The sequence below is a fragment of the Mixophyes fleayi genome, chromosome 1 (genome assembly GCF_038048845.1).
Source record: "Mixophyes fleayi isolate aMixFle1 chromosome 1, aMixFle1.hap1, whole genome shotgun sequence".
In the NCBI taxonomy this organism is placed as follows: domain Eukaryota; kingdom Metazoa; phylum Chordata; class Amphibia; order Anura; family Limnodynastidae; genus Mixophyes; species Mixophyes fleayi.
In genome coordinates, this window is record NC_134402.1 from 398,244,708 (window position 1) to 398,257,274 (window position 12,567).

Genomic DNA, 12,567 nt, shown 5'->3' on the forward strand with positions numbered 1-12,567 from the left:
AAAACCAAAGCCCTGGTTTTCATCTATTATTACCATTCTCATTATTTATTAATGTTACGCAGCACTTTACAGAGAAGATTTCGTCATTCACATCACTAAAAACGCTCTAGGTCCTGTTCTCTCCACTTACTCCACCAGCAGAGTACCACAAGGCTCGATCCTCTCATATTCTCGATCTTTAAAACTTTTCTTGCAAAACTAATAAGCTCCTTTGGGTTTCAGCATCATCTATGCAGAGGACAGACAAATTTACATTTCCTCTCTGAATCATTGACCAGCTGTGATGGCCCACATTACTGAATTCTGTCATTTCATCTTGGATGTCCTTGAACCACTTCAAATACTAAGCTATTAATCATTCATCGGCTGACAGAAGTTATTTCCCTGACAACACGAAAATGAACCCCTCAAGCTCATTGCCTAGAACGGTCCTTTATTCCCATTTACCAATCATGTTACATACATCTAAGAAAGATCTCACTTAACACCATGGAGTAGATGTATCAAGCTGAGAGTTTTCTGGCGAGTTTGAAAAACCAATCAGATTATAGCCATCATTTATTTAGTACATTCTACAAAATGATAGTTAGAATCTGATTGGTTGCTATAGGCAACATCTCCACTTTTCAAACTCGCCGGAAAACTCTCAGCTTGATACATTTACCCCCATATCTATTCATTGGATTCACTTAGCAGGCAAGTAAAAATAATAATACCCATTATTTTGAAAAGGGGCAGTGAGTGATAGAGGGTGGGGGGGAGGGGGGAGAGCGACTTACTATTTTGTCTTGAGAAACCCTTTAAGGTGCTAAGTTCACAGCAAACCTATATTGCAATATTGTTTGCTGTGGTTCTGTGCAAATTTTGTATCTGTATGTAAGGTTTGTAAATTAACCCTTATGTGTTTCTACAAGAAAAGCCATAACTCTCTTTATGAAATCTCTTTATCCATTCACTCTTTTAAGATAGTGACATTTGTAGCTAGGTATTCTGGACTATCAGTTCAGTAAAGGGTGGTACTGCGTTAACCCTAAAACAGATGAGAGTGCAACTAAAAATAACAGTAATGTAATTTCAAAACGTTTTAAAAATATTAAATCTGTATTACGATCTAGGAAATTTCCCTAGGCAGCCCTTCCCCCTCCACCCCCAGTCGGAACCCTGGGGGCTGCTGCGTGCACCAATTTTTCATGGGGCTACTCAATTTCTCTGACAGCCCCAGGCAAAAACAAACGGTGTAAATGGAAATACTAAACACAACAAGGGACATTATACTTATGGCGAAACAAGTGGATCTGCTGTACAAGAGGGTGGAGTCTGTGGGTTATAAAACATGGCATGATCCTATAGGAGGAGATGAACAGACCGGGGATGTTCCTTGCCAATTGAGGATAACAAGCATGACTGAGGTTATTCTAGCGACCACATACAAAAATGAGATTTTGTTTTGCAGCACAAGTTATTTAAAGGAAAAGCTGAACAGTGTGAATGAACGATGGAGGAATTCCTAAAATGTTAGCAGGCTGGACTCTTTCAAGTCTTTGTGCCCCTTTATACTGCTGCATCTAATAAGCAGCGCCCATAACTAGTCCAAATACACAGACAGAACATCATATATTTAAATCTATTCCTCCCTTAAAATTAAAGTCAAAATCACTCCAAGAATTACCTTCATATATGCAAACTCCTTCATGGCAGCCAGACGAGACAGATAGAGCCATGACATCTTGTGCCGATGCTTGTGATAATCTCGCTTGTTTTTAAGGTTACGAAAAGAAGTTCTTCCCAGTCGGTGAAGTTTTAATGCAAACTGATCATCATCTCCATTCGCAACAATGTAGATATCTATATACAGCAATAGCATAATAAATACGGATTACTGTACAGGAGATTACTAATATACCTATACAAGCCAGTAAAACCAATGCTTTCAAATTTAGAGATGCACAGAGATATAAGTTTTCAGGTCACATTATTAGACAAAAGGAACCAAAAAAGCTAACACCCTGAAGAAAAAGTCCTCTTACAGGAGTATTTTTATTCCAGAAAGGCCAGTTCTGGCATCATGATGATCATCAGCTATTTATATAGCGCCACTAATTCCGCAGCACTGTACAGAGAACTCACTCACATCAGTCCCTGCCCCATTGGATCTTACATGCACACACACAAACCGAGAGAGACAAAGCCAATTTAATAACAGCCAATTAAACTACTAGTATGTTTTTGATGTGTAGGAGGAAACTGGAGCACCCGGAGGAAACCCACGCAAACACAGGGAGAACATACAAACTCCACACAGATAAAACCATGGTCAGGAATGGAACTCATGACCCCAGTGCTGTAAGGTAGAAGTGCTAACCACTAAGCCACCATGCGACCCACGAGTCCATTGCACTATATTTCTGGGTCTCTGTCCACTCTCAGGACTCTGCTTACTGGTCTGCCAATAATGTATCCACATTATTCAAGTGTGTTATTAGATAAATGTCATTTAATTTGCATATTTGATTCTGGTCTTTCGGTGCACTCTTGGAATTGGTTTATTTTTAAACAGCCTTTGGTTTGTATTGCACTTGTAATTCCTTGATAAAGATCCCTGATGAGATTGAAACTTTGAATTAAAAGATTACCTTTTTCACTACTTGATTGGACAGTGTCTATCTATATCTGATAAGCTAATCACTTTAGGTTTATATTAAGTGATATTCATACATAATGACCGGTTTAATATCATCAACTTTTGTTTTTACCTGATTCTTTACCAACACCCATCTGGTTTCCAACTGAAGTGACAACATCCCGGGAAGAAAGAGTTCTCAGTGCCAAGTAATCATACCCACCATAAATTAGCCGATAGCCCTGAACAGCTAAAACAGGTAAAAAGGAGATTAAATTATTCCCAAATAATCATTGTCAGCATAACTATATTTTTTAAGCTTACTTAAATAATTACAGCTGTCTGTGGTATGTTCACCACAGCAATCCACATGGAATACAAATGTGAAATACAAAATGTTATATGTAACTAAATAACATTCAATGCAGATATGATTTAATGGTGGGTTTGAAAGTGCCAAAGTACACTGAAGACAAGCAATTTGTGAGCTGAACATGTAAATGCAGCCTATTAATTCAGTTAGTGACACTGCTAAGGCATGAGATTGCAGGTGTATTTTAAAAAGCTTTACGATTTAAATGACAAACAATCGCTGCCATATGAATCGAATGTTATTTAGTTACATATATTTTGTATTTCACATTCATGCTGTTGATTTGTACACTCAAAAGTACATTAGCAACAAAAATAATCAATTTCAAATTCCATATTTTTCAAACCTTGTAAATAGTGTATATTTCTGAATATCAAACCCTCCTGCATATAAAAGTTATTCAATGGACACAAATACAGTGACGGTTTGTTTAAAAAGGGTGTTTATATACAGACTTGTTGAAAAGTCACTTATCAGGCATAATCAACGCTAAGGATGAGTGAGGTATCAACATAACTTCATTCTCTGGAACTGAAGAGCAGGGAGCAAGCACTAATAAACACAATAAAAACACATCATTACTCACTCTTTGTGCGCTCATATGCAACAAGTTTGTGCTTTACCAGCTCTCGCAGAACTTTATTGCAGCCCCCATGTTTGAGACTGGCTATTGAGGCAATTAAACTGGCTGGTACTACCTCATGGTTCTTCATGCCCATTTCAACCTAGAAGACAAAATAAACACAAACTGTCTAATGATTAGTTGATTAAGACAACTTAACACATTTCTCAATAATTTGTCTGTATGGTACATGAGTATTAATAGTACACAAAGCAACTGTTCTATACCAAGACTGGGTGCACACTACAGGGTTTTCAGCCGTATTATCGGGCCAATCACACGATAAACAACCGTTTGGCCCGATATCGCATTCGTGTGCACGCTCCAATGATAAACGATTATCGTTCCAAAGCTCATCGTATCGTTTCATTTGATTTGTAAACTGAACTAAAAAACTTATTCAACAATGTCGTTCCAATTCTGCAGTGTGTACGCACTCACGGCTGGCAGTGTACAAATATGTCTATGGAGCGTGCAGTCATAATCTTTTCAGCAGATGGTTATGACAGATGAAGAGCATAGATCTGAAGGTAAATCTTGTAAAACATGTTTAGTATATACACATGAATCAGCATGCTAATCGAGACTTTTTTTTCCCTCAGACACTATTAAAATCGTAAACTATATCGCATCGGGAGAAATTTTCTGTAGCGTGTACCCAGCCTAAGACCCTGTATTATATCATTATATGGTAGAGTTTATATTATTATTTTTACTGCTACTAAGTCTAAAACAGAATGATAGAGAATCTTATGTAAAAAGAAAAACAAAACAGACAGACATGATCCCGCAATTGCACACTCCATATTGTAAGCTATGTCAGGGTCAGCCTATTTCCAGTTACCAGATATATGCATGTGTATAAATATATAGAGGTGTATCTATAACATGTCTATCTTTATTACCCCTCTTCTTTCCAAACTGTTCCTCTTTTGGGTCCAATGTATAGATATGGAAGTATATATTCTTTCCCAGCACTCAAATGTGTGTTTAGGCATATAGTAAATTTGTGTGTTAGCATAAACATGTTTAAACCCAAGGACACTGACACTCCTGCCCTGTTCCTGAGAAGCCGGACTGCTTTAATCTGATGCTCGGGCATCATCTTAACTACAGTGAAATTTTAGCTACAAGCTGATCACAAGTACACATGCGATTCCCTAGCTACTATGAAACTACAAGTATCAGCATAGCCTGTCAGCCAGAGGCTCAGTGTGGCGACGTGTGGTTATCCAGCATAAGTCCTGGATGGACATGCTTGGACTGTAGTTCTACTAGAGCCTGGCGAGCAGCCTAAGCCTGGTGTAAAGTATAAGGGTTCCCCCCCCTTCCACATGTATCATCCATCCCCGCTCTACTTATATGCGGTCTCCGAGCACCCCAGTCCCCGTACACACCGCGGTGAGCACTCGGAAATCATCCCTGGAGAGGTACCGGAGCAACACCACGTTCAACTTCCCCATGTTGGCCACCTGGCTGACTGGAACGCACAGCTCCCTCCCTTGCGTTCCACCTTACGCATTACGTCACTTCCCCTTAGCTCGCCGCACTGTCCTGGCAGCTGTGTTGGGTTGTATAGTCGCCCATTGTACCGATAGTTTTAGAATTAATATCGTTAGTACAGTAACATAAACAATACTTTTATAAGAAATACAGAGAGGTTTACGGGGGAATTGCGAATTAGTCGATTAAGCAGATAATATGTTGTTGGTTTTATCGCTCTTCCGAGTCCCTGGGTGCCTAGGAGAATACAGAAAAGTTTGAAGGGGGCGGGCGCGAGAAGCAAGAGTAACAAGCGCACAGGTACATTTACATTTCTATATGTATACCACAGTCATATATTAATGCATTTTAGTATATAATATGGCTAGACGACATGTGAGCATATAGTCCCAGGATTTATAGTATCATAAGAGCTGGAAAGCCACAGGTGACCTAAGCCTGGTGTATAGTAACATTCCCTACAAAGGTGTATAGTCATAGGTACAGAGGAAAGTGTGGCTTATAATGCCAGTATTATATTTTCATTAATATGGCTCTCCATAGCTAGTTAGGAAGACCCCCTAACTTGATAGCCGCATAGTTTTGTATATACAGTGTGTGCCTAGCTGAGTTGAATGCTTTTGCTCCCTGAACGTACATAGGAAAAGACGCACACAAGAAAATAAACATGTTTGTGGCATATGTTCTACTACTGCTCAGTAAAGTTATCATTTGCTAACTATTAGCCCATATAGCTTGAAGTTTGCCCAGGCCATGTAATACACCTCTTTTAAGTTTACATTTAATTAAAAAGGTTATAGTAACCTATCCCCACACATCCTTTTAATCTCGGAGCAGCAAGAGTCTAAGTTCTGGGAAAATAGGCATCGCGAGTTAAATATATTTCACGGCTAACTAGCCCCAGCTAAAAATACGGTAGGTGTAGTTATAGCATGTCTCTAAGGGCAGCCCGGTCAATATACAATAAGATTCTACTAAATCCAAAACAGTATCAAGTCAAGCACAAATATATACTTACCGTATTTCCCCATGTATAAGGCGCTTCCATGTATAAGACGCACCTTAATTTTGACCCCAAATTTTTAAAAAAAAAATATTATGGTAACTGTCAAAAAAAGGCAGGGAGAGTGTAATGGCCGGCTGCTCTGATTGTGAACAGAGCAGCCGGGCAGCACACTCTCCTGCAATCGCCCCCCCCCCCTGCTGCCACTGTGCCTCTGTCCCCCTCCTCCTGGATCCCCGCTGCCACTCTGCCTGTCCCCCGCCTGCTGGATCCCCGCTGCCACTCTCTGCCTGTTCCCCACCTGCTGGTTCCCCCCCCCCCCTGCAGCCACTCCCTGCCTGTCCCCTGCCTGCTAGGTCCCCGCTGCCGCTCTGCCTGACCCCGGCCTGCTGGATCCCCGCTGCCACTCTCTGCCTGTCCCCCACCTGCTGGATCCTCGCTGCCACTCTCTGCCTGTCCCGCGGCTGCTGAATCCCCGCTGCCACTCTCTGCCTGTCCCGCGCCTGCTGGATCCCTCCCCGCTGCCACTTTAACGATGCCCCGATCCCCCCCTCTGCCCCAGTAAAGCTGCCCCCCCCCCCCCCCCTGCATCCCCGCTACCCATGTATAAGACACACCCAGGTTTTAGAGCCAAAATTTTGGGGAAAAAGGTGCGTCTCATACATGGGGAAATACGGTACATGAGGCGCTCATATATAAAGTTAAACTTATTGACAGCGATAATTTTATTATACTGTTGATTTTCGCAGCAAACGATGTTACTGGCAAAGAAATAGGCAAAGCAATAAAATGGTGTATTATGTTTTCATACAATTGTCCTTCACCCCCACAAAGTCTGCAGGATGGAGTGATTTCTTCTTATATTGAACGTTTTCTACTTCTTAAGAGTGCAAGATCATATCACACACATCCACCAAGTGCAGATGCAAAGAATATCTTCCCTTTTGTATTATGCTTACTAGAAAAATTCTTTACTCCTTGCGTTTTACAATGTTGTAGATTTCCAACTCTGATGTATCTATCATCAAATCGCTCCCATGATGAAACAATATAAAAACAAAAATAAAATACATTTAGTGTATTACCATTTATTAAAAAAGTTAAAAATAAGATTACATATCAATGTATAAATTATACCCAATGAATGGGGTAAATGCCCCTATCAGAAGAACCAAGTATGCAGGCTTTAAAAGGAGATGATATAGTTGGTAATATTCAATATCCTCCTTCTCCAGCTGATGTTCCAATTCACATAGGTTCATAAAGGGGTCAAAATGTTCAGTCAACGAGTTTCGACTTTCACCTATGAGTCTTTATTAAGGCATAGGTCCATGTTCCATACTGTCCGTCTTTTAAACATATAATGACCAATAAAATGTTGACACAAAATACCGCCAAACATTCTCTGAAATTTTCCCATACAAACGAAGCAAAATGAGGTGTGAAAATCATAACAATACGGGAAATATGGATCCCAAAAGTGCTGTGAGGCAGAAGTGCTAACCACTTAGCCACTGTGCTGCCCAATATTGTAATAAATATAACAGTTCAGCCTATTTCTTTTATTATTATTATTTTATACCCTCACACAATAAGACTTTTTGTCTTCAAAACTTCAAGCATTCTCTGAAATCTCTCCTCTTCAGGCAAGCTTATAATATTATAATATTCCTCAACCACCCTCTTAATTTCCCTAGGTTACCCTAACACAAAACAACAATCCTTTGATCAACATTGCTTTGTTAATGATCATATAGCCCACTCAATACTTTTTACCTTTGCATTCTAGCTTGACCAATATGAAATATGTTGTAGCACTTATCCTTGTGTATCAAACTCTCATTGTCCCATAGATTATATGCTTTCGAGCAGGGTCCTCTTACTTCTCTGTCTGTATGTTATCCAGTATTGTTTTATTACTGTTTGTTTCCAATTGTAAATCACTACCGAATTTGCTGGTGCTGTATAAATAAATAAATGAGGATAATCTTTCCTCTGTACAGAATACCCATTGAGCTGAACATTTCTAGATCAAGTTAAAATGAACCTTATAAATGCATTTACCTTTTACAAATAGCTTTTTGTTTACAATTATCCAATATTTATGTATCTGTTTTGTATAAAACTCCTACTCACACTTTCTCTTTATTTAAGTTCTTATCCACAGCTATAAAATACAGTACAGCTGTTCTTTCCAAGATCCCTGGATCAAAGTATTCCCTGTCTGATCCAAGAATATGTCCTCCACACACTTCTCTGCAGGGGAGTTTCTTCAGGTATTGTTGCCTCTATGAGTTCCTTTAGAAAATGTTTCCCATGTACCTTCCTATTTCTTTTTTACTTTTTTTTTTAAATAAAAAAGGTTATTGAGATTTTTAGTTTGCAGGGTAAGAACAAAAACAGGAATCAAACAAATGAACAGGAAAGGAGGGAGAGAAGACAACAACAGTGGGGGATGAATTGCATGTTACCGTACAAGTACATCAGAAAACATGGATGAAATGTACATGGTCTGTGCAAAAGTCCAATAAAAGATTCACAGAGGGGAGGAGGAAGGTGGCGAGGCTAGGTGTTCAGTATTTGCTCCAGTCAAGCCATTTAATTAGGTGAGACGAAGCAGAAGATGAATATGGGAAACCCTTAGGGGTATATTTACTAAACTGCGAGTTTGAAAAAGTGGAGATGGTAATACTTTCTTCCATTGTTTTCTAAGATTAATTAATTCAAGCTGTCAATAAAAACTAATAGCTTACTACAAAACAATGTAAATACTGACTGTTTTTTCATCTAGCACACAAATACTTGATAGCTTATTTGAACACTAAAATTTAAAGTTGATATTTGTGGGCTACATGAAAAAACGGTCAGTATTTAACTTATGTGCAAAACAGAATACTAATTTGCACCCCTTGCATTGTAACATGGTTTTGTCCAGGAGACTGAAATAAGAAGTTTCTTAAGTTAAGATCCTTAATGAATCAGGCCCCAGAATCTGATTGGCTGCTATAGGCAACATCTCCACTTTTGCAAACTTGCAGTTTAGTAAATATACCCCTTAGTCTCTATATCATAGCTTTTTTGAATTTTAGTTATTATCACAGAAATAGGTAGGGAGAAGGGAGATTTCCAATATAGGGCAATTACAGTTCTAGTAGCGATAATTATATATCCCACTACATAATGGTTATTCTGTAGAATCTGCGGGGGTTAATGGTGTAAAAGAGCCGCCTCTGAGGAGGGAATTAGTTCCACACTTACAACCTGATTTATTAAAACAAACATTTCAGACCCCAGGGATTGAATCTGTGGGCAGCTCCAGAAAGTATGAAGGAGGTTCCCAACCTCTCCACAGTTCCTCCCACAGAACTACGAAGCAGCAGGCAGAAATGTTTATATCTTCTCAAGTGTCAAATATAATCTATGGATAAGTTTAACTAACATTTCAAAGTGATTAATGCATTTGGACATTATAAAAAACATTTTGAAAAATGCGTTCCCATTCCTCGTCCGACAAGACAGCTGGATATCCGTCTCCCATTGGAGTTAGGTAGACAATTTGCGGACTCCTATAAAGGAAGGGAGGGGTTTGTACCAAGAGGAGATACTACCTGAATGCCTACAGGAGGACAGACATAAACGAATGAAAGAAGGTGGGGGGTTTCAGGGTGGGTAAGGAACGATCCTGAGATTGGATCCAATGGCGGATCTGCAAGTATTTGTACAAGTCATGGGTAGGAGTATTGTACTTGTAATATAAGTGGGTAAAAAATATCAGTGTGCCGCCGTTAAAAAGATGATGAAGTTTAGTGATACCTTGGTCATGCCAATACAATAGTTGTAAGTTCGGGATCAATTTAGATAAATGTACCTTCCTATTTTCATGCATGTTGTAGGTACCTAATTATTTGAACGTGCACTTGAGAAAATACATGTACTGTTATCATTAAAATTAAATTCATGAAATGATTTTAGAAGGTTTTCACTGTTCTCTCTGTGCTCATGTTTTCTTTCTATTAAGTCTTTGTTTATCAGATACTAACACTTTAGAATAATGACTGACCCAAATAACACTAGTATAGTTTTATAATCATAGCATTGAACCTGGGAGATAAAAACATAAAACGGGACATCAGAAGGGTCAAAAGAGTAGGGAAAATGGTTAAAGGAAGAGCTTTAAGGGTGGATGTGGACGTACTATACATTTTTTGTTTTCTTAACAGTGTCGTTACTAGTAACATATAAAGGCTGCTATTTCAATTAACAGTTGGTTATTATAAGCAATTAACTTTACTTTTCATGTGGATTTGATTTTGAAATTGCTTTTAAATATTATTTTAATACAATGGGAATTGATTCCTGTATTCTAATGTTAATAATCATGTCATTTTTAAGAGTTTATACTAATTAATGTTTATATGAATTAATAAGAATTTTACTTAATTCATTGACGTAGGTTTGTTTCTGTTATATACTGCCATTCAACACCCCATGGTAAGGTTTTACATTGTATTGTAGTAAGCTATTAGTTTTTATTGACAGGGAGAATTAAGTAAGCTCAGAAAACAATGAAAGAAAGTATAACCCCCAAAAAACAAAACATTGGAATGGATAAAATTCACCAAAACATCGTAGCCAGATTCTACAATTCTGTAATGCTTATACAAGCTGTGTACACAAATTACTTAGTGGTGGACAAATTGGCAAAATACATTGATCATATTTAACTACAAAATAATTTAAATTAGCCTGAAGAGCCGGCTGCGGTCCATCACTAATATAGTGCGCTCTAGAAAGATGTTATCTAGAATCTGATTGGTAGATATGGACAACACCTCTACTTTTCTTTTTTTGAATGTTTATTAAATCCACTGCTTTGACTAAATGGCATAGGAGCATTTAAGATTTTTTCTTAATTTGGAGGGCAATTATATAATTCAATGTAATGGATTCCTGGAAGAACAAAATACAGTAATAAAAAAAATCTTTATTTGCTATTGCTCATTTCCAGGAACTCTGTTAGACACCCTTTCTACAAACAAGTAGATACTATAAACTGTTTTAGAGTTCATACGTTAGAGTATAAGTAACAGAGTGGAGATCTTATAGTAGCTTTACTGTAAAACAACCTCAATTTGTCAGTGTAGAATTTTTAAATTTTGAATGCAGTAACTTGTTAGCTAGTTCTTACACACTGGCTGTAGACTTATTGTTTAATTGTAAATTGGGGTTTTCTCATCACAATGGTTTGAGATTGAAGAAACTTTACATTTCTGGTTGTCTATATTTATACATGTATGTAGAATATGCATCATTTACTGCCTGGAAGCCTTGGTACTTCTTAAACCTGTTATTTGCATTTATATATACAGTTCATTAAGTTTTGCTTACAATGTGAATTTTGCTTTTAATGCCAATGCACTAGCTAAATAATTCTTTTATTTCTGCTTCATTGGAAGTTTATGATGTGTTTTAGAGATGTTGTCTTTTGTGTAAATGTATGGGAGGTGCAGAGGAAGCTTGAGACTTTATTTGATATTTTTTATGGTTCTGGGCACAGTGTAAACGAGACATTTTCAGGTTCTGCAGTATGTAAACAAATGTATGTTTTTTCTGGCTCACTGATACGTTTTACTAGTGGCTCAAAGCTCATATATATATTTTTTTTTTGTACAGAAAAAAACGCATGTAGGTTTAGACTGTAGGTTTTATAAGATCCTGAAAATAAGTATTTGTGTTTAATGCATCAATAACATGCAGGTGTTCAAAACAGAACCATGATAGATATATATATATATATATTATATATATATATATATATATATATATATATATATATATATATATATATATATGGAGACACAAAACAGACTTCTTTTATTAGGATGACTGTATATTGATCAGTTTGTGAAACTATATGTAATTGTAAATGGCAGCGTCGATCCTTTACTACACTGACTTAGTCACACGTTTCAAATTAACCTTAAACTGCCTAAAACTATGATTTAAAAAAAATGGATTGAATAACTTTGGAGATCAAACCTCAAGGCAATCAATCTGTATTATTTTGATAAATGTTGGTAATATCTGTTAAAGATTGCATTGTAATAAATATTATTATAGTACTTTTCAGGACTATGGGCCCCCAACTGCGCATCACTACATGGGCAGAGAAAGTAATTGACCTTTAAAGAGTACTGTCAGCTAGTGTTTGTAAAAATGTAGCCAATTGACCACCCAAGTGATTGATGGCGGTCCACTTGTGTACATCAAGGTGCAGACCTACTCTCCACTCTCAGGAGACTCCTCTGTAAACTCAAAGTGCACCACTGTGTGCGTGAATATTAGAAAATCTCATGAGACACTCTCTGCAAAAGTATAAACAGTACATCAAAGTGCAACCTCCTAACAATTTATAACCACCTCTTTCATTAAATAAACTTTAGTTT

The 12,567-nt window shown here is 37.7% G+C and overlaps 2 protein-coding genes and 1 long non-coding RNA gene across 3 annotated transcripts in view; 2 read left to right on the plus strand and 1 right to left on the minus strand.

The window, feature by feature from the left end:
• Window positions 1-5,134, minus strand: part of RIOK2 (RIO kinase 2) — a 41,491-nt gene extending 36,357 nt beyond the window's left edge. The window contains exons 1-4 of the mRNA XM_075181312.1: window positions 5,013-5,134; window positions 3,580-3,718; window positions 2,754-2,870; window positions 1,670-1,845 (exon numbers count right to left, since the gene is read on the minus strand). Coding sequence (XP_075037413.1) covers window positions 1,670-1,845; window positions 2,754-2,870; window positions 3,580-3,718; window positions 5,013-5,078 — 498 coding nt within the window. The 5' untranslated portion in view covers window positions 5,079-5,134. The remainder of the gene's footprint in view (window positions 1-1,669; window positions 1,846-2,753; window positions 2,871-3,579; window positions 3,719-5,012) is intronic.
• The window catches only part of LOC142098504 (uncharacterized), a 1,185,945-nt gene that overhangs the window by 522,079 nt on the left and 651,299 nt on the right, over window positions 1-12,567 (plus strand). The gene's annotated exons all lie outside the window — the stretch shown is intronic.
• Window positions 5,245-12,567, plus strand: part of LOC142109220 (uncharacterized) — an 87,791-nt gene continuing 80,468 nt past the window's right edge. The window contains exons 1-2 of the mRNA XM_075193324.1: window positions 5,245-5,418; window positions 8,276-8,397. Coding sequence (XP_075049425.1) covers window positions 8,359-8,397 — 39 coding nt within the window. The 5' untranslated portion in view covers window positions 5,245-5,418; window positions 8,276-8,358. The remainder of the gene's footprint in view (window positions 5,419-8,275; window positions 8,398-12,567) is intronic.